We start from the raw sequence: 18,253 nt of genomic DNA, 5'->3' as shown, positions 1-18,253 counted from the left end.
GTATATCTATCTGCTAGCCAGCCAGCTGAGATAAACACCCTCCTCGCCTCAGGTCAAAGAAACACCATACTCAGAAGGCAGGGCTTTAGAATGGCAGTTGGTAAAGGCACAAAAGCCATCGCCGTCATGTGGGCGATGACCATGCTGGCATTCATCCTGGTGCCTCTGCGCCTGTACACGAGAATCGTTGTCCTCAGAGCCCTGGGGCTGGATGATCATGTGTACAATCTTGGCTGGGTTCGTTCATGACATTTTTTGCGCATGTTTCGTGGATTGACTGATGCCAGGTCTTCTTGCTGCTCTACACCGTGTTTCTCACCATTGCCAATCGGCACGGATTCGGGCAGCCCATCAGTACCTTGTCCATGGATGAGGCGGTACACACGGTTTACATGGAGATGATCGGGCAGACGTTTGCCGTCCTGGGTATGGCGATCGCCAAGCTGTCTCTGGGTATCTTCCTCCTCCGCATTGTGGTTAAAACCTGGCATCGAGTGTCGATTTGGGCATCAATGGTCAGCCTGTCTATTGTCTCGGTCCTGACGGCAGTGGTGTTCTGGATCCAGCGGCTGCCATCGAGGTCCATTTATGATCCGCGTGTCCCCGGGCGGACTGTCGTCCACATTGTTCCCTTTTCAGTATTGCTTGGCTGTAAGAGCTTATGTTGCAAAGGTAGTCAGAGATCCTGAGCTGACCAGTCTAGCATGGTGTGCCGCGGTGGACTTTTACTTTGCGATCCTGCCCTGGATCTTCATCTGGAATCTGAACATGAAGCAAAAGGAGAAGTTGATCATCGCCATTAGCTTGAGTCTGGGCTTTATGTTCGTTTCTCACCCTTCTATGTTCCACAAGCGACGCTGACTGTCCCAGTGCCGGTATATGCGGTGTTATCCGGACGATTGATTTGGGCGGACTGTCAAGTGCCAACTATACCGGTCAGTAGCCCTCGCTCCTGTTCATCCCCGGAGTTCAATCACTGACATACTCTTGCCCACTCTTAGAGGACACTGTCGATCTGATCATCTGGTCCGCCGTAGAACTCGCTGCGACGCTCATCTGCGTCGGCATCCCCACCGTTCGCCCCCTGTACCGCCATATCGTCCACGGGTCGCGGTTCAAAGAATCCAACGAGGGCTACCGGAAACAGGACGAGAGTGGCGAATCCAACCCAGGAGTTCGCATGAAGCACCTGGGCAACCAGGCTCGAAAGGGCGAGATCGCGACCACGACGTCGACCGTCTTGGGAAATACGGTATTTGATGTGCCTCGCGGCGACACATCATTGTACGTTCAGCATGTGAGGGAAGCAGACGAAGAGATGCTCGTGGCTTCTCACCGAGAGCAAAATCGGCCGTATGTCAACTCCATCCAAGTGCATGAGGAGGTGACGGTTGAAAGGAACTGAATGTTGTCTGGCTAAAGGTGTAGGCACGGGGAAAAGAAGGAGGGAAAAGAATTAATAAACTGTAATTATTTTTTGGCCAACCCGGTGCGTCCAGAAGTATAGAAGAGGATGAAATGTTAATTATCTCTATCCTCTGAAAAAAAAAAAAAACAACATACAACAGCATGTATATGTTGGAGCTTACCCATCCCAACATCTGTTCTGTCACCACTTTGCTGCTAATATTCAGGTGTCTTCAGGTGAAGATGCAAGCACCCTAAATATCTCACACCTAAGCTAGCTAAAAGTTATATTTTGACATTTAGGCAAATGATGCCCATCACAGGGTGATAAATCACTTCACTCTATTCCTTTTCCTCCATGCTCAATACTAATCAGACAGCATAACACAAGAACAGATAGTAAGATTTATGCACATGATTAATCTTAATAATCATAATAATAAGGAAATTAAATGAGCAGTTCTTCCATGGATATCTTAAAAGTATAACTAGACTTTAATGATTTTTAATAGGTAAGTTTCTTATAGGTGTATAGAGGCTCATTGCTTATAGTTATAGATTTCTTAAGCTACACCTAGCTGCCTGCTTTCCCCCTAATATAAAATTATATAAAGGGTTTTTAGAATTCTATATAAGAAACACAATAGGTTAAATCAAGGAACAGCCTACACTAGAAACTATTGAGAATTTCCGCTGGGATTTTGAGATAGCTTTGGCTTGGGTGAGGGGGTTCCACATCCCTAAGAGCACATCTATCACTATGAAAGAGGTAGGTATTCTTATGTCTATCAATATTCCCGAAACTCAAACAGGTTCCCAATTACACATTCGCGAGGGACAATTCATAAAGCTGTTTGGAAGAAATATAGAAAATCAGAATTCTCTATTTTCCCGGATTCTGCAAGGTTGATTTTCAGTTTCTTGGGCTTGTCCCTCTTGTCTGTCGTAGCGGGCGGTGAACCATAACACAGGCAGTTAATTTAAATTCTGTGAACACCCCCTTAAAGAACTCATTGCCACCTCTTCTCTGTTCTCCAATATGGCGGAACAATCCAAGGGCTATATTGCATGTGGTTGGACGCTCGATCAGCAAGAGCAGTATTCTTATTCAAGCCATGTCAAACTCTTCTATGGTGCAAGCAGACGGGGTGTGTGGTTAATTGGGTCTGATGTGATTATGAAAGAGCGGCCTGATGAAGGTCCAAAAACCGAAGTGAAAACGCTGAATTACCTGGCAAAGTACCCTGGTATTCCAGTTCCGAAGATCTTGTGTGACTGGGTCGACAGCAACCGGCGATACTTTGTACTTCAGAAACGGGTACAAGGAGAAACACTCGAGCAGGCCTGGCCCTCGTTAACAAAGCCCCAGAAATCAGCTATAGCAGACCAAGTTGTTGAAGTCCGCAATCTGCTATGATCCCTCACATCCACATCTATAGAATGTGTTGATCAAAGTCCATGTTACCCTGGGCTACTTTTCTCTGATCGTGAACCACATGGACCATTTCACTCCGACCTCGAACTATGGGACGCTATAAGTCTCAACCTCCGCAATTTATCTAAGGGGACGTTTCCTCAACAGGCCTTGGAGAATCTGAAGAAAAGCCTACCTAGGTGTGAACCGTATGTTCTCACTCATTGTGACCTCAATCTAGGCAATATTATGGTTAAGGATGGAGTCCTGGTTGGAATACTTGACTGGGAATTTGCTGCCTATTACCCTATATGGTACGAATATGTTTCGGCTTCTTGGGGGTGGACTGAGGAAGATGCCGAATGGAAAAAGCTATTACAAGAGCGTTTCAGAGCACATGGTGATGGACACGAGGATGCAAAGAAGTTTTGGATGGATTTGCGTCATTTGAGAAAGTTTCCGAACTTAGGTGAAAAGGGCAGAGAAGTCTTGGAGAGATTGTCTTCTTGACCCGTGTTCTAGCCAATATACGCATTATTTTTTGCGTAGGAAACAAGTCGAGGAGAATGGCTCCCTGCAGAGGTCAACACGGCCATCCAAGGACAAATATTGGGCAGACAGTTCATCCAGTAATAACAAGTTAGGACTTTAATTGAAGAGATGTAAAGGTCCGTCAACCTATAAATGCGCTACATTCGTGCCATTAATTGGTTTGCTGCCACGGACTAACCAAATCCAGAGTGCATCGCCTGAATCAGAAAATCATGAAAAATCATGCCTATCAGGATGGCAACAAGCGAACGGCACTTCTGGCCGCTGATATGTTCCTAAAAATTAATGGATACAGGCTTCAGAAGGTGCCATTTGCGGATGATCCTTTCAATAAAGCCCTAGCAGACGCCCATGTCGCTGTTGTTACCAATAAATGGACTGTCGAGCAGCTGGGAAATTTCTACCAGTCAGTGGCGAAGCCTCTCGAGCAGTTCACACCAGACATTGAGGAATTCAGAAAGTCTGCTATTGAATATTAAATCCCTCCATCTGGATAAACTCTCCGCTCTACTTCGTCCTGACAATGTCCAAGGCTCTAGGACTTGCTAAAGTTTCCTCAACGTCTAATTCAAAACTCATCACGAACAATCGTACCTCATTGCCCCGCACCGATCCCCCCCCCCGGCAGCACTGTTGACAATGCCACTCCCGTGCACGCGTCCGCAGAGTCTCCTCATCTCACCACCGCCACCATTGCCTGGACCATGATGTCGCTTTGTCTGTCCGTGCTCCTCTCCGCCCTTGACTTAACGATCGTTACTCCTGCAATTCCCGCCATAGCCGGCACGTTCAAGACCGCCGCCGGTTATATTTGGGTGGGGAGCGCTTATACCCTGGCCTACGCAGCCATTACTCCAGTATGGGGCTCGGTCTCCGACATCTGGGGCCGGAAACCCATTATGCTCATCGCGGTCGCGGTCTTTCTTGTCGGCAGTCTTATCTGCGCCCTTGCGCCGCATATGGATGCTCTGATCGTGGGACGTGCGATTCAGGGATTGGGCGGCTCCGGAATGGGGATAATGGTCAACATTGTTGTCAGTGATATGTTTTCGCTGCGAGATCGGGGGTTGTATCTCGCAATCACTTCGCTTGTTTGGGCGGTTGGCAGTGCCATAGGGCCGGTTCTGGGTGGCGTTTTTACGACGAGGCTGAGGTAGGTGCCGCCCCATTTGAAGGAACGACAAGGCTGACTATGATTTAGCTGGAGATGGTGTTTTTGGATTAACTGTGAGGCATTCCATCTAACGTGATGGCCCTAAGCTTACCCGTATAGTACCGGTCGGAGCCGTCTCCTTTCTTGTCTTGCTCTTCTTCATGAGAGTCCCGAGTCCTCGAACACCCATCGCCGCCGGTCTAAAAGTCATCGACTGGACAGGCAGCCTTTTGATTGTAGGGGGCTCTCTGATGATCCTCCTCGCCCTTGACTTTGGTGACGTCGTCTACTCCTGGTCCTCCGCAACGGTCATCTGTCTGTTGGTTTTCGGAACAGCAGTGATGGCGCTGTTCGTGGTGAACGAATGGAAGATCGCCAAGAACCCCATTATCCCTGTTTGGCTGTTCACCTCGCCGACAAAGATAGCGCCTTACGTTGTCTTCGCGTGCAATTCATACGTGTTTATTGGACAGGCATATTACCTGCCCTTATATGCGCAGTCCGTCCTTGCCGCAAGCGCGCTAACATCAGGCCTCTACCTCCTCCCGCTAATCGTCTCATGTTCCCTGGCCGCAGCCGCAGCGGGGATCTTCATGCAGCAAACCGGGAAATACCTCCCGGTGATGTACATTGCCCAGGGCTTTTTGGTACTCGGCTCCGGCCTGCTAATTAGTCTCGACTTTGAATCCAACATAACCAAACTCATCATCTTCCAGATCCTGGTCGGAATCGGTGTGGGCATGAACATCGAAGCGCCGATTCTTGCTGCTCAGGCTGCGACAAGTGTTCGGGATACGGCGGCCGTCACTGCGACGATGGGGTTTGTTCGGTCTCTCTCTACGGCTATTTCGGTTGTTGTCGGGGGTGTGGTGTTTCAGAATGAGATGAATGCGAAGAACGAGGGGTTAGCAAGCCAGCTGGGCTCAAACTCAACTCTAGCCCGCGAATTCAATGGCGACCTTGCCGCTTCGAGTGTGGAGGAGATTAGCACCCTTGGACTAAATGCAGATCAAGAGGTCTTGGTTAGGAAGACGTACTTTGAGGCGTTGAGAATGGTGTGGATCATGGTAAGTCACCTCAACATTGCAACGCGTTGCATTGCCGTCTTTCAAACCTGTCAGTGCATCTATGCTAACGGTATGTCCTGTGTGCTATTAGTATCTGGCGTTTGCCGGACTAGCTACCGTTTTTAATCTGTTTGTGCGAGCCCATAAGCTTCGGAGTGAGAATGAGGGCGCCGTGCTGGGGGCCGACCGGTCATGGCAAAGCCCCGCTAATGGGGTCGCAGAATTGGAGTTGCGGAATGAGCGAGGCGATTAACGTTGGCTGTGGATGCTGACTTGGAAAGCGATTCCTTCCTAGTATCCCAAGGGTAACTGGGTCGAAGTCGTCAGTTGCAGCTACGCAAACATCTACGTAGCCTAACCAATCCCAGGTGGTTATGTACTCTCCATGCAGATGCAGCCAGTACAATATCTCGTTCTTCAGAGAAGCTGGTGAGAATTGATCAACTAGAATCTCGTTCCGATCTCGTTTGCTACCATAGTGGTATTGCAAAAACTTTCGCCCCCACAGCCCCCGTTGACAGAAGAATAGAAGACAGAGAATTATCGGTGAGGCGGTCGCAATTCAAATCGCACCACTACCATAGGTCTTGTCAATTGCGGATGGCGGTGGTGCTGGCTCGATCAAAGGCCTCTTTATTTTGAAGAACAGTTGGTGCAAAGGAGTCAAACAGATCAGGACTGTTATCGGCTGTTAGAGACTGCCTTACACAGCAGTTCATCCGCCGCATGAATTCGGCCCAGTCGGAGTCGCTGGCGTACGTCCATCTGTATGTGACCAAGCCCCAGGTTTGGAATCCGTCTGCTTCAAGGATATCGTCGATACGATCGGCTTCGTTCCTGAATTCGGACCCGTCGCGGCGACGTCCTCTAAATCGGCGATGACTGTTCGAGCCGCGAGAGGCGTTCAGCTCGTGTGCTTAGCATTCGCCGTGCAGCTCCCAAGTGTGAAGATTCAAACCTCTTCTTCATGCGGGACGGTGCAGTAACGGCTGGTAACAGGAAATGGTTATTCCGGGGTAGAGGGCCGCGCAAAGTGGAGAAAGCTTTTTGGCGTGGTAGGGTAGGATGGACCGGGGCAGTGGACACATCGCTAGCGTGAAGCCACATGGCATGGGCTTTGCAGCGATTGTATAATGCCATGTTTAGCGGCTTCATGCGACAAGTGATTGATGCCTGGATGATGAAAAGACAGGAAAGGGGCCGATTGATATTTTCTGGTGTGCACGTGACGATACCGTAGTGTAGTTATGTTGTAGTTATGTAGGGACAGCTGCACCCACCATCCAATAACTAATTCAGTACCAGTTCCTAGTCCCTCGGGCATGTGTTGTAGGCCTGCATGATCTACTTGATAGGAAATAAGAGGGGCTGGGTCTATCTCCCTTTATTCCATGCTGTGCAGCGTCTATGGTAGCCCTGGACCTCGCACCCGTCCCCACAGCAAGGCCGTGACCTCCAGGAACCAGTCGGGTGCTACATAATGTACTGGATCCGTACTCCGTACTCCGTACAGGCGGGGGGTACCGAGAGCACCAACCTTGTCGGAACGGCCTAAGAATTACTTCGGTTTGAAGTTTTGCGTACCGCGTGTCAATGCGTAGTGAAAATATGGCAGTAAGAATATAAGAGTAGATAGGGGATGCGAAGCTGGAGGAGGACGGAACCAGCAGAGGCAGGAAGAAAAAGAAGGATGCGTATGCCTCCCCCTTAATATACGAGCCCCGTGCCCATGCCGCGAGACGGTGCGCTCTTGCTCTAGCTGAGGCGAGAGCCGCTGTAGGAGTTGGCCATGTCCAGCAACAAAACAACTGCGGCTATACAAAAGCAGATAGTCATGTTCAGAGAGAGTTTGTAAATAGTCACTTAATATTCTCCCCTAGATCCGCCTTATGTTTAACCCTCTTCCACATGCACCAGTACAACCTCTGGGAATTCGGAGCTTTGAAGATAGGAAGCCCTGTTTTCCACACCCTATGGTTGTATGTAATAGAATAAGATAAATTATAACTTATCTAATACTAATTCAACAAAGCAAATCTCTAGCATCTTCCGATGACAATTTGGGACGATTGTCTCTGCATAATGAGAAGTGGAAGATATGCTAGACACCAAGCTATCTGCCTAGGTCTCCTTTAGCTTAGATAAGTGTGATGTATGATTTGCGTTGTAATGTGCAAGAATCATTATAAATTTCTTAGGGTAAGCCAGTAGTAACCCTTGACATAATATGGGGTACCAATATCAGTTACAATCGTATGTTAATGATCAAAATGACTTATATGTTTCCCAATCCCGGACCCAAATTACAATCCTCCCAGCTAAGATATATCAATCCCCCATTCCTCCCTTTCCAGAGTCTCTAACAATTCTGATATCTTTCCTTATCAATCCAGGGCAAAAAGATATGAGAATGGTCAACATGTATATAGTGACTCAGCACTGACAGAAGATCCTTGACCTTTGCAAGCACTTGAGGCTTTATATCCCTATATAACAATTTGCTGACGTCCACTATTGACTGAATGCTCTGATGAATGTTCTACATACTCATGCCTTTAAAATCCATGGCATTATACCCATCATGGTTCAATCTCAGACACCTCTGACTTTCAAGAGTGAGGTAACCAAATGCCAACGAACTTTCTCTTATTCTGGACCCAAAATCAACATATATGTGGGCTTCCATTGTTGGATCACTAGTCACTAAAAGAGTCTTATGATCTGTGAGTGTCTTTAAATACACAGCTCACATTGATTAGATGTGAAATTCAAGTACAACTCACAAGGGGTATAAACAGATATCCTTAAGGTTTGAGATGATTCAAGCAGAAAGTCTCCAAGGGTTTGAATAAGTCTATATTTTAAGTAAATTTCCCTATGGTAAGACCTTGCCTGGAATGACCTGTCGGGCAGGATCCAGGAGCTAATGCATTTATGGCCAGCTAAGTCGTCGAGTACAACAGTCAACTGAGACACTAGGATAATAACTATTGTTTGCGCACCAGGTGGTTATGAATGTTCAGAGTGTCAACAAATCCCTTGATCTCAGAAATCTTCCCATCACCATCAAAGTGTAGCAAGTAGGCAAATTCATGAAGAAACGGTTCTCCTATTCGATATTGATTAGCCATAAGAGGAGACACGCGATCCCATCCATGGAATAACTTGCCTGCCTTAGTCGTCGCCGTGGTTTTACAATCGAGTGCGGCCCATGAATCGCTCCCGCCACCTATCACGCGAATGACTTCGGATGTCGAGGGCTTATTCGGGTCCAACAGGTTATGCCATGGCCGGGCGACATTTTCTATGACAGCATCTAGGCTGTTGCTTTGAATAGCGAGGGGAAACTCCTGGCCCACGATGTGGATCTCTGCGTGAGGAGACAGAAATCGTTCCAATCTTTCTGGCTCCTGTGAGAACGGGTTCTGGGCGATTCCCCCTTGGTAAATTGCATCAAAGATGGCTTTGATCTCGGTGGGAGACGGGGCCATTGCTGATGATGGACGGATGGACACAGAGTTAGATGGGCTTTTGCAAGGGTTTGAATGATTGAGTGTTTGGATATCAGCTTGTATGAACGGGTCCTGTTATGACATAGAAGGAAGGGATGGAAAATGGAGAATCCTGTCAAGATATATGGTTCTTTTCTCCCCCGACCATCACGTCTGTGGACTTAGCTTTCCATGTACACTGCTACGTAATCCTCGACGCCACCACACCTCATCGATGCTGCAGCAAATGACGGCAAGGAATATTCAGTAGTCATGTTTGCTTTCTTGCGCTATGATGGATGGTCGGGACTTTCTGTCACTGGTGGTCCTGTCAACATGCAGATGGTCTATCACCTCATTCGCAAACATCATTCCCCTGTCTCCCCATACCACGGGCGCGTAGGGAACAGGGCGTTCAGAATTCAGACACCACCTTCCTTCCTTTTTCCCCCAGCGTAGCTGTCTTCACGGGCAGGTCTTCCACAGTGGCTGAATTGGAAAGCTCTATGCGTCGGCTGGATGGGATGTTACAGTGCGGAGAACTTCGTCGAGTATGGGAGCCCTATATAAGATACAGCGAGATAGTTGATAGAGCGTCACTCCAACCTTGGTAGACTACATCCATGTAGCTGCCATAGTCTTCTTCTGCCATTCTGATCACTCGCCTGAGATCGTCCCAAGCTCTAATCTGCTTCCTCAGCTATCGTTCTCTCCCATTCATGATTGATATTCGACTTGCACATTGTCTAGGTAGAACCTATAGTAAGACTAGTATGTTCTATATTGAATAGGCACAGAGGGGTAATTCACGCATTTATGCATTCATTGTATGATATCCCGAGGTTTGCGTTGCATTGCAGTGTGTCACTTTCAATCTTGGACAATTCCAGCTGCATGTACACAGAATAGAGGGATCCCTTCCTCCATGGATTCGTGTATGGCGGCTATGGATTAATAGTCTACAAAGCTAGTGATAAGTATGTGAAGTGGATGAATGATACCCATGCCTGAGCACCAGAAAGACCCGGGAAGAACATAACCATTTGAGAAACAGCCATCCTCGTAGGCCGTTAATATAGGGAAGCTTTGATAAGATCATAAGCCCCGCCACTGTACCACTAAATAGAGATTGTATCATTGCGCAATGTCTGGCTGTGATTCTGGTTACTGTACAGTGCATGGATCATCCTACTATTGGCGGAAGTAAGTTTGCTTTCAGGCAGCCACTCTTCTTAAGTGATTCCAGACTCTATGTTTAATCCATTGTCCTCTGAATCCCTATCTATAGTAAGTGAGGTAGTAATATAATTCTGGTCCACAGAGTGCAGACTTTGACTCTGGCTCACAAGGCAAAGCAAAGCATCATATAAGACAGCACCTAAACAACAGGCCTTTTTTGGTAAAGAACTTCAACTCCCAAAAAGGATCCTGGCATTTGCCATTCGTGTATAGCTTCAGTTATGGCTGGAACCAATGGTTCATCAAAGGGAATATCCCGGCGGAACCCATATTGGCATTCTGGGTGGAAGAGTAAAGAAGACACTTCCAGAAGCATGTTTTCAGTGACCAACCACCAGTCTTTAATCTCTCAACTTCAAGATGCTGCCTCGGTCCTCCGCACTATCATACGCACTACGAGACAGTCCCCATCGCCAGCCAATTTCATAAGGCAGTACATTCTGCAACCCACTTTCCGGAATGATTTCTTCGTCCTATGCTACGCGTTCCCCGCGCTGTCGTGTACACCCAGAATTCTTGACGCTGCGCCAACTGTCCGGTCCGACATGAGCGATTGGAGTTACGAGGGCACTCGGGTTGCCGTCGGGAACAAGAACGTGTTGAATATTGCAAGCAGCAGTCAACTTGGCTTTGTGGATTTGGAATTCAACACCAGAAAATTGCTGGAATACGCCATACAGAACCTACCGTTTGCGGATAACTGTGATGGCTGCAATGCAGGCCTGGAAGAGGCGGTGAAAGACGAGCTGAAACGCTTCATGGGCTTCGAAGGATGTGTCCTTACTTCGATTGGTTACCAGTTTAACCTGGTTGCCTTCGCAGCGATGGCGATGGCTGCCTCAAGCTGCGAGGAGACGGTGTTTCTGATGGACTCGGGTTGTCACAACAGCATGTATGCCGGGGCATACATTGCGTGCGCGAAAACAAAAGGCAAGGTTGTTCGATGGCAGCACAATGATGCGGTCGATTTAGAAAGAAAGCTCCAGCACATTTATGGCAACGACGACTCCACAGCCTCCAAAGGAAGGAAGAATGTATGGGTTACCATTCTAGGGTTCTATAGTATGCTTGCAGCCGTACCATGTCTTGATGCCATCATAACTCTGAAACGACAATACGGATTCAATCTGTATGTTGATGAAGCAGTTTCCTTCCTTGGCCTTGGGCACACTGGTCGCGGCATTGGGGAGTTCTTTCAGGATAGGGGCGCAGCTGAAATTGGCGTGGATGACATCGATATGATGGGCTGCACATTTTCAAAGTCTCTATCATCCATGGGCGGGTTTGTTCTCTGCCGAGCTCCTCTAACATCACACCTAGAGGCCAGTAACTTGGCCATACGAGCGGCAGGTGGTGGCTATGCCGCCACAGCTTCATTAATTCGAACCCTGCAAATCTTGAAGAAGCCGACTCTCATCACCCAGCGCCTAGTGCAGCTGCGTCAGGTCTCTTCCTATCTCATTGATGGCCTTGAAGCAAGAGGCTACCAAATCGCAGCAATGAGAGGCTCAAGCACGATTGCTCTTTTTTTGGATAATGTGCATAGAATGTTTGAATTCTTGAAGCATGCTAGAACCATTGGACTCATCTGCACCGGGGCCGCCTTTCCTGCTGCGCCTCGGGGACGACCGCTTATCCGTCTCCTCCTGACAGGTTTGCACACGTCTGCAGACATCGACGAAATCCTGAATAAAATCGACCGGATTGCAAAAGCTGTTGGTGTGAGGACAGCGAAGAGGATGAGTTCTCAATCTGGCAAGACAGCGCCAGACATGAACATCTCCAATTCTGCAATCCCAGCGGACGATAACTTTACCGCTGCAAAGTCTTCCGACGATGTCGATGCCTCAATTCTTGCGGTTTGCCCACAGCCTATACGCTCGTTAGATTCCAAATCTGCTGCCATCCGTGCGAGGGGAGTCTCAGCTCTGTCAAAGTTCGGCCTCGGTGCCCAGGGGGCTCGCTGGACATGGGGCACATTTTCCGCTCATCTATCACTCGAGAAACTACTGCTGACAACTTTTATCCCGATGATGTCTTCTTATTTGCCTAGAAACATGGCTTTGAATCCCATGGAAACAATGCTGTTTCCCGACCCTTACACAGGGATCCTGTCCATCGTCTCGCAGAACATGGAATGTTTGACAAAGCGACGAAGGAAGAAGGGACAGAAAGTTTTGATGTTGCTTCCTGAGGCGTCAGGAGCCGACGTTAGGGATGGAGTTGCAGCAGCACGACCAGACAAGAGCGTGAAAGTGCGGTGGTATACCTGCCTAAGCCTTCAATCAATCCTGCAACAAGAATACGAAGCGTCCAGCGGGAAAGTGCATTTGATACTATGCATCGATTTAAAGTTTCTTGTAGATCAAGGGAGGAGCAGAATCAGTGAGAATGGAAGAAGCCTCGACAGCTTGATTGCCTCCGAACTTTGCGAGGCACTGAAAGCGCTGGGACGAACCACGCCACTACTTTCCCTCACTCTTATAGTGAACGACCCCTACATGTTTTCTTCCGGTCTCTCATCTACCCATGCTCTCCTATCTACGCTTGCGTCTTCTACCCTCGGTGTTTTCTCTTCTTCTACGAACCCATCTTCAACCTCCCGCTTTCTCCTCTTCGGCTCATTCGACTCTCTGCCATATGTCAGTGGCCTACAAGGGGCTTTCTGTATAGGATCGCAACACCTCGTTCAGAAGCTCCTATTTATGAGCCAAGGAGTGATGTATACAGCCATGATGTTGCCACTTAATGCGGCAATGGTGGAAGAGAGCATCATGATGATCATTTCCGAGCGGAGTAAGGATAGCGGTCCAGTCGTGCCAGACCTCTGAGAGCCGTTACAAAAGAATACAAATCTCCGGTTTTATAGCAAGCCTCTAATTTCTTAGAACGTGCTTTACGGGCATTTCATCTTAATCGGGTTCATCGCGGCGGGGATGGCTGTATCAATGAGCAGTCTCCAAATTTGATATTAACCGGGAATGTGTGTTCCCTCTCTTGTCTGATTTGATAAAGGCTCATCCGTCATAGCTAATTCATCCCAAAATGAAACAGAACGAAAAGAGCTAAGGTCTGAGGGACAAAATCTACCGGCGGCCGAAGAACTAAAAGACAAGACACATGCTTATTCTCTATCTAGGACCTAGGTACCTTTTACTTTCTTCCAATGGCTATCCTTCCGCACTGTGGAGACCCACTCGTTCAACCAGCAGGAGTATGATGATCCCCTCAGAGCCCGGCCTTTTCCTGAGGTCCTCCTGAGCAAGGTCAACTCAGCGTTCTCGGGTCCCAAGGCCAGCCACAACGGAACTGGAGATAATTCCAAGAACTAGTTTCCTCAACGTACAGGACCTGATCCTCTTTGCTCAAGGCAATTGTTTTCTCGAGAATGAAAATCACTAGATAAATGGGTGGTTGAATGTCAGTACCAAAAAGACCGAAGCCACATCAGGCTCCGGATGTGCCTATGTAGGAGCTTCCTGCAGATCGGACGAAACGTCATTATATAGTATTGGATTAGTCTTTTATCGGAGTTTAGAAAAGATTGTCACGCCATACTAAGAGGCTATCAAATTGCCATTGATTGTCATCTCTGATGCTCATATCAAGTTCTTCATTCTTGTGTCTTTCTGAGGATCTCCAACTCTGCATCCAAAAAAGGACTAGCGCATCATCTGTGCCGAAGAGGGCGATGACATCACCTGCTGTGCTTGTTGCCCCTTGCTTCTTCTCTCCCTCGCTCTCTTCCTCTCTCTCTGTCTCTTCTCTCGTGGACATCGCTGCCTATAATTGTCCCTGTTAAGACACACGGTCTGGCCATTCTTACTCCCCAACATGGGATGCAGTTGATATCCTCAGACATACTTCCCCGTGCATTTGTTATCTTCGCCCCTTAGGCTCAACCGCGGACCGCCCGACCTCGGTTCCGGTTCCTGCTATATACCCCCAAACCTAAGGACTCATGGTTCATTCTGAATATCGCAAACATCTCGTCTGCCGACAGTCACGCCATGACATTGAATACGGTCGCACTGAGTGCCGCCCTTACGCCTACCGTCGTCGCGACCTTGTTCTCTCATGTGGGTGCCGCCAGCATCTCTTCCACCATCCCACTCATCGAGGCAACTGACAGCCTGATTTGATAGTATCTGCATCGAAAATCCCGTCGCACGAAACCAACCGTCCACATCTCCTACGACGAGGCAATCCAGATCATCCGTGGATTCCTCACCTATGCAGCCAAACATCCTGTCGAGGATCTCCAGGCCTTTACAAGTCAACGAGTTCCCGCCCCTCATTGGGTAAAGACAACCAAGGTCCTCATTCCAGAGAAGTACCTCTCCTCTGCTGCGACCGCTCTTATCAACCAACTTGGTCCCGAAGGTATAGCTCGCGTGGGGGGAGAGAAATGGTGGCAATGGCGTGGACCGGTGGCGCTCAGAGGAGAGTGGATTGAGATGAAGTCGGACTACCATGAGCGGAAACGCATGGACGATCATCCCAGCTGGAAGCGCATCATGTTGTATATCCACGGCGGTGCCTACTTTTTCGGCAGTGTGGAGACCCATCGGTATCAATTGCAGCGGCATGCTAGAAAGCTCAAGGGACGAGTATTTGCACGGTAAGACGGTCCCTCTTTTGGCTAGGTATATGCTAATCATGCGTAGTGAGTTATGCCCGATGACAGAATGCAGAACGGAGCTAAACCTATGAATAGCGGAATATCGTCTGGCACCACAGTTTCCTTTTCCCTGCGCCCTGCAGGACTGTTTGGCGGCTTATCTGTTCCTTCTAAGCGAACACGATCCGAAAGAGATCATCTTTGCGGGAGATTCCGCAGGCGGTGGCATGGTGCTCTCGTAAGAGTCACCCCTACTGCTCTAGAGTCGTACTAATTTTGGCAGGATGTTGGTCACTATACGCGACCAAGGACTGCCTTTGCCCGCCGGAGCGATCCTGATCTCACCCTGGGTTGACCTTACACATTCTTTCCCCAGTGTGGTATCGGACTGTCCAGGTGACTACATCCCACCGAATGGCTTCCGACATAAGCCCTCCGCAGCCTGGCCGCCTCCAAACGCGGATGAAATTCGCGCGATGAAGAACGCAGAGAAGAAGTCTCCAGATAGTGCCGCGGAGGACGCCATTCCCAAAGAGGACGCCCGGGCTCAAGAGACAGCAGTGAAGGGATACACAGTCGAGAAGCACGGGTTAGGTCGGACAGGACCCGCTCCGCCGGGCCATCAACATGCAGACGTTGACGAGACCGGAGTCGTCAAAATTCCTATTGGCAGTCAGACAGTTGAACTCAAAGACCAGATTCAAATGTACGCAACGAATCAGCTCATGTCTCACCCACTCGTCTCTCCAGTACTCCAACCGTCGCTTGGCGGTCTACCTCCACTTCAAATCCTCGTCGGGGGAGGCGAACGGTTAAGAGATGAGCAGTTTTACCTCGCTCACAAGGCCGCCAATCCGACAGCGTATCCACCCAGTGACGCGTATCTTGACAAGCATGATCCGAAACGTGAAATCTTACACAAATATCCTGGCACGTATGTTCAGCTCCAGGTATGGGACGATCTCTGTCACGTTGCGCCAACCCTAAGTTTTACGCGTCCGGCCAAGTACATGTTCCGATCGATTGCTCAATTCGGTGCCTGGGCTCTTGCATGTTCCCAGACTTCTGAGATTTCCATCCTCGATGACAATAATGTCTCTCCCATCTCCTCCAGTGAGACCGACGATCTCGACGCCGCCGCCAACGGTGTCCACAAAGATACCTCAAGACCGCCAGTTGCATCCGTCGGCAGGGCCGGTGATTCACTGCCCGCATTTAAAGATCGTATGATCCGCCAAAGAGTCGACAAAAGAGGCCGCATATATCCACTCGATCCCCCGTCCTCGTATTCCGTCCTGCAACTTCCGGGGGATAAAATCGGCGCAGTGAACCCGCAGCTGGTCCAGAAATGGATGGCTGGAAAGGAGGAGTGGGATATCAAATTTGCAAAGGCTAAGCTGCGAGTGCAGAAGCAACGGATGAAAGAGTTGGCCCACGGATTCCAGGACTTTGAAGGGGAGACTCCTCCTCCAAGTTCCTTGGCGGCAAGAAGAATGGCTCCGGGTGTATTGCCTCAGAAGGGCGGAAAGGGTCGGAAGAGCTACCCGATGACGATGTGGAGCCGCATGGCGAGCAAGCATGACAAGAAGACCATTGCGAGACAACGTCAGATGGAGGGTCGCTCTCGGCTAGCCAGCGTCGAAGCTGGACGAGCATGGGCGTCCATGGACAGACCGAGATCTGGAGATAAGTCGTTTCCGACTGAAAAGCCGGCCAAGGTTACACCGGGCCAGCCTCGTCTTGCAACTCAAGGACTTGCAGCGATCAACGGAGGGAAAGCACCGGACGGTCTGCGAAAAGATCAGGAACCATCTAACGGTGCTGAACACGATACCAACCGATCTGACGTGTCTCGTCCGGCATCGTCAAACACGGGAAAGTTCAGCAGTCCTATGATCGTCCTGCCCGATTATGAGAGCAAGCAGTTCAATGTAGATAATGCCAGCACGACGACTTTGCTACACGCTACCGGAACGATTCCCGCCCGATCCGACAAGCCCCGGCCTGCCTCCCAGGCCGGCTCCGGGACGATTCGCAGCGCCATGACCGCCGAGCGAGAAGATACCAGTACCATCGATGATGCGAGGTCACTAGCTGTGACCACAGCGGGACTGGACAATGCGAGTACCCGGGCCGTCCGTCATTCCACTGGTGTAGTCGGCGTGGTCAGCGATAAGAAGTCGACCAATGGTTCTGTCGAGACGTTGTCAGCCCCTCGGCAGTCTGGGGATTTGGAATCCTTTTATTCGATCAATGCGTCGGAGGGCGATGGCCAGTCTGCTCGTACTCGTCCCGATATGCCTAATCGGGAGGTGTTCAAGACCGCGGATGAATATCATGATTGATAATATGTAGCCTTTTAACATTGTGTTTGATACCACCTTCCTGTTGTCCATGATTCTGATAGATTTGTGATAGCTCTGAGATTCCCAATACAGTTTATTGACCTGAGCTTGGAAAAGCACATTCACATCAAAAGTACTTCTGTTCAGCTGTAGTGAATATCAAGAGATAGTCCTGCTGATTGGATATAGCCTTAGATTCACTACCCTCATTCCCATCCATCATTCACCACAGATGATCACTGCCCAAATCTCCCTCTGTCTTTCTCCCTTCCTCTTCTCTCCGCCGCTTCTCTCCATCTCCCAATTCCCTCTGCTCTTCTGCTCATAGATAGCATCAATCCACACTTTCTCTTCGCTCGTCTCTCGATATGCCTCCTGGCTACAGCCTGATGCTCACAGCTCAGCGTACCAAGCCTAACTCATTTCATTATTCAAGGAGTCACTCCGATAATCCACGTCAATGACACCTCAAGCTCTCCGACCCCAGTCCAAAAGACGCATCAGTCTCGCCTTGCAAGAATCGACTTCCTTTATCGACTCGATCTAGTAGCATCGGTGCCGTCCGAATGCTGGCATTTATTGGTGCCCACAAGCGGATTTCACTGCGGGAAGATCTCACTGGCCTATTGTGCATTCGTGATTGTCTACAGCGACCGGGGAGGGGTGCAGAGGGAGAGCCGGAGAGATGATGGGTACAATCAACGCGACTCGGGTCGTGGGCAGCGGTGCCGACTGCCGGTGAGGATGCTTCCAGTGGTCAAACTAGTGAAGGCAACTGTCCTTGTTTGAATTTTTTTTTTTTTTTTTTTTTTTTTTTTTTTTATTTTTTTTTTTTTTTTTTTTTTTTTTTTTTCCCTGCTTTGTGTGTTTTTTTTTTTTTGGGGTTTTTTTTTCCTCTGTTTGGATTCAAAAGTGTTTCTGGCCTTTCCCCTCCCCCTTTTTTTTATTTTGATTTTTTTTTTGG

At 49.0% G+C, this 18,253-nt stretch overlaps 5 protein-coding genes across 5 annotated transcripts; 3 read left to right on the top strand and 2 right to left on the bottom strand.

Moving 5' to 3' along the window:
- Positions 1-126: 126 nt before the first annotated feature.
- On the top strand, positions 127-5,846 carry CDV56_102029 (uncharacterized protein; the record flags this gene model as incomplete). The annotated part of the gene is made up of 11 exons (XM_026755648.1): positions 127-237; positions 288-651; positions 704-821; positions 871-935; positions 1,002-1,353; positions 3,561-3,779; positions 4,002-4,526; positions 4,575-4,600; positions 4,647-5,593; positions 5,648-5,663; positions 5,734-5,846. 11 exons carry the CDS (start codon positions 127-129, stop codon positions 5,844-5,846), a joined length of 2,856 nt encoding a protein of 951 aa, XP_026610629.1.
- Positions 5,847-6,183: 337 nt separating this feature from the next.
- Positions 6,184-6,700, bottom strand: CDV56_101928 (uncharacterized protein; the record flags this gene model as incomplete). The annotated part of the gene is made up of 2 exons (XM_026755547.1): positions 6,184-6,475; positions 6,552-6,700. The coding sequence occupies 2 exons, from the start codon at positions 6,698-6,700 to the stop codon at positions 6,184-6,186; spliced, it is 441 nt and encodes a 146-aa protein (XP_026610628.1).
- Positions 6,701-8,580: 1,880 nt separating this feature from the next.
- On the bottom strand, positions 8,581-9,084 carry CDV56_101587 (uncharacterized protein; the record flags this gene model as incomplete). The annotated part of the gene is made up of 1 exon (XM_026755206.1): positions 8,581-9,084. One exon carries the CDS (start codon positions 9,082-9,084, stop codon positions 8,581-8,583), a length of 504 nt encoding a protein of 167 aa, XP_026610627.1.
- Positions 9,085-10,637: 1,553 nt separating this feature from the next.
- Positions 10,638-13,154, top strand: CDV56_100977 (uncharacterized protein; the record flags this gene model as incomplete). Its single annotated transcript, XM_026754596.1, has 1 exon — positions 10,638-13,154. One exon carries the CDS (start codon positions 10,638-10,640, stop codon positions 13,152-13,154), a length of 2,517 nt encoding a protein of 838 aa, XP_026610626.1.
- A 1,179-nt stretch (positions 13,155-14,333) lies between these two features.
- On the top strand, positions 14,334-17,289 carry CDV56_100314 (uncharacterized protein; the record flags this gene model as incomplete). Its single annotated transcript, XM_026753933.1, has 4 exons — positions 14,334-14,402; positions 14,469-14,944; positions 15,120-15,182; positions 15,228-17,289. The coding sequence occupies 4 exons, from the start codon at positions 14,334-14,336 to the stop codon at positions 17,287-17,289; spliced, it is 2,670 nt and encodes an 889-aa protein (XP_026610625.1).
- Positions 17,290-18,253: the final 964 nt, after the last annotated feature.

Source organism: Aspergillus thermomutatus, assembly GCF_002237265.1.
Source record: "Aspergillus thermomutatus strain HMR AF 39 chromosome Unknown NODE_294, whole genome shotgun sequence".
Taxonomy (NCBI): domain Eukaryota; kingdom Fungi; phylum Ascomycota; class Eurotiomycetes; order Eurotiales; family Aspergillaceae; genus Aspergillus; species Aspergillus thermomutatus.
The sequence above is the reverse complement of the archived record's forward strand: the minus strand, read 5'-3'. Positions and strand labels throughout refer to the sequence as shown.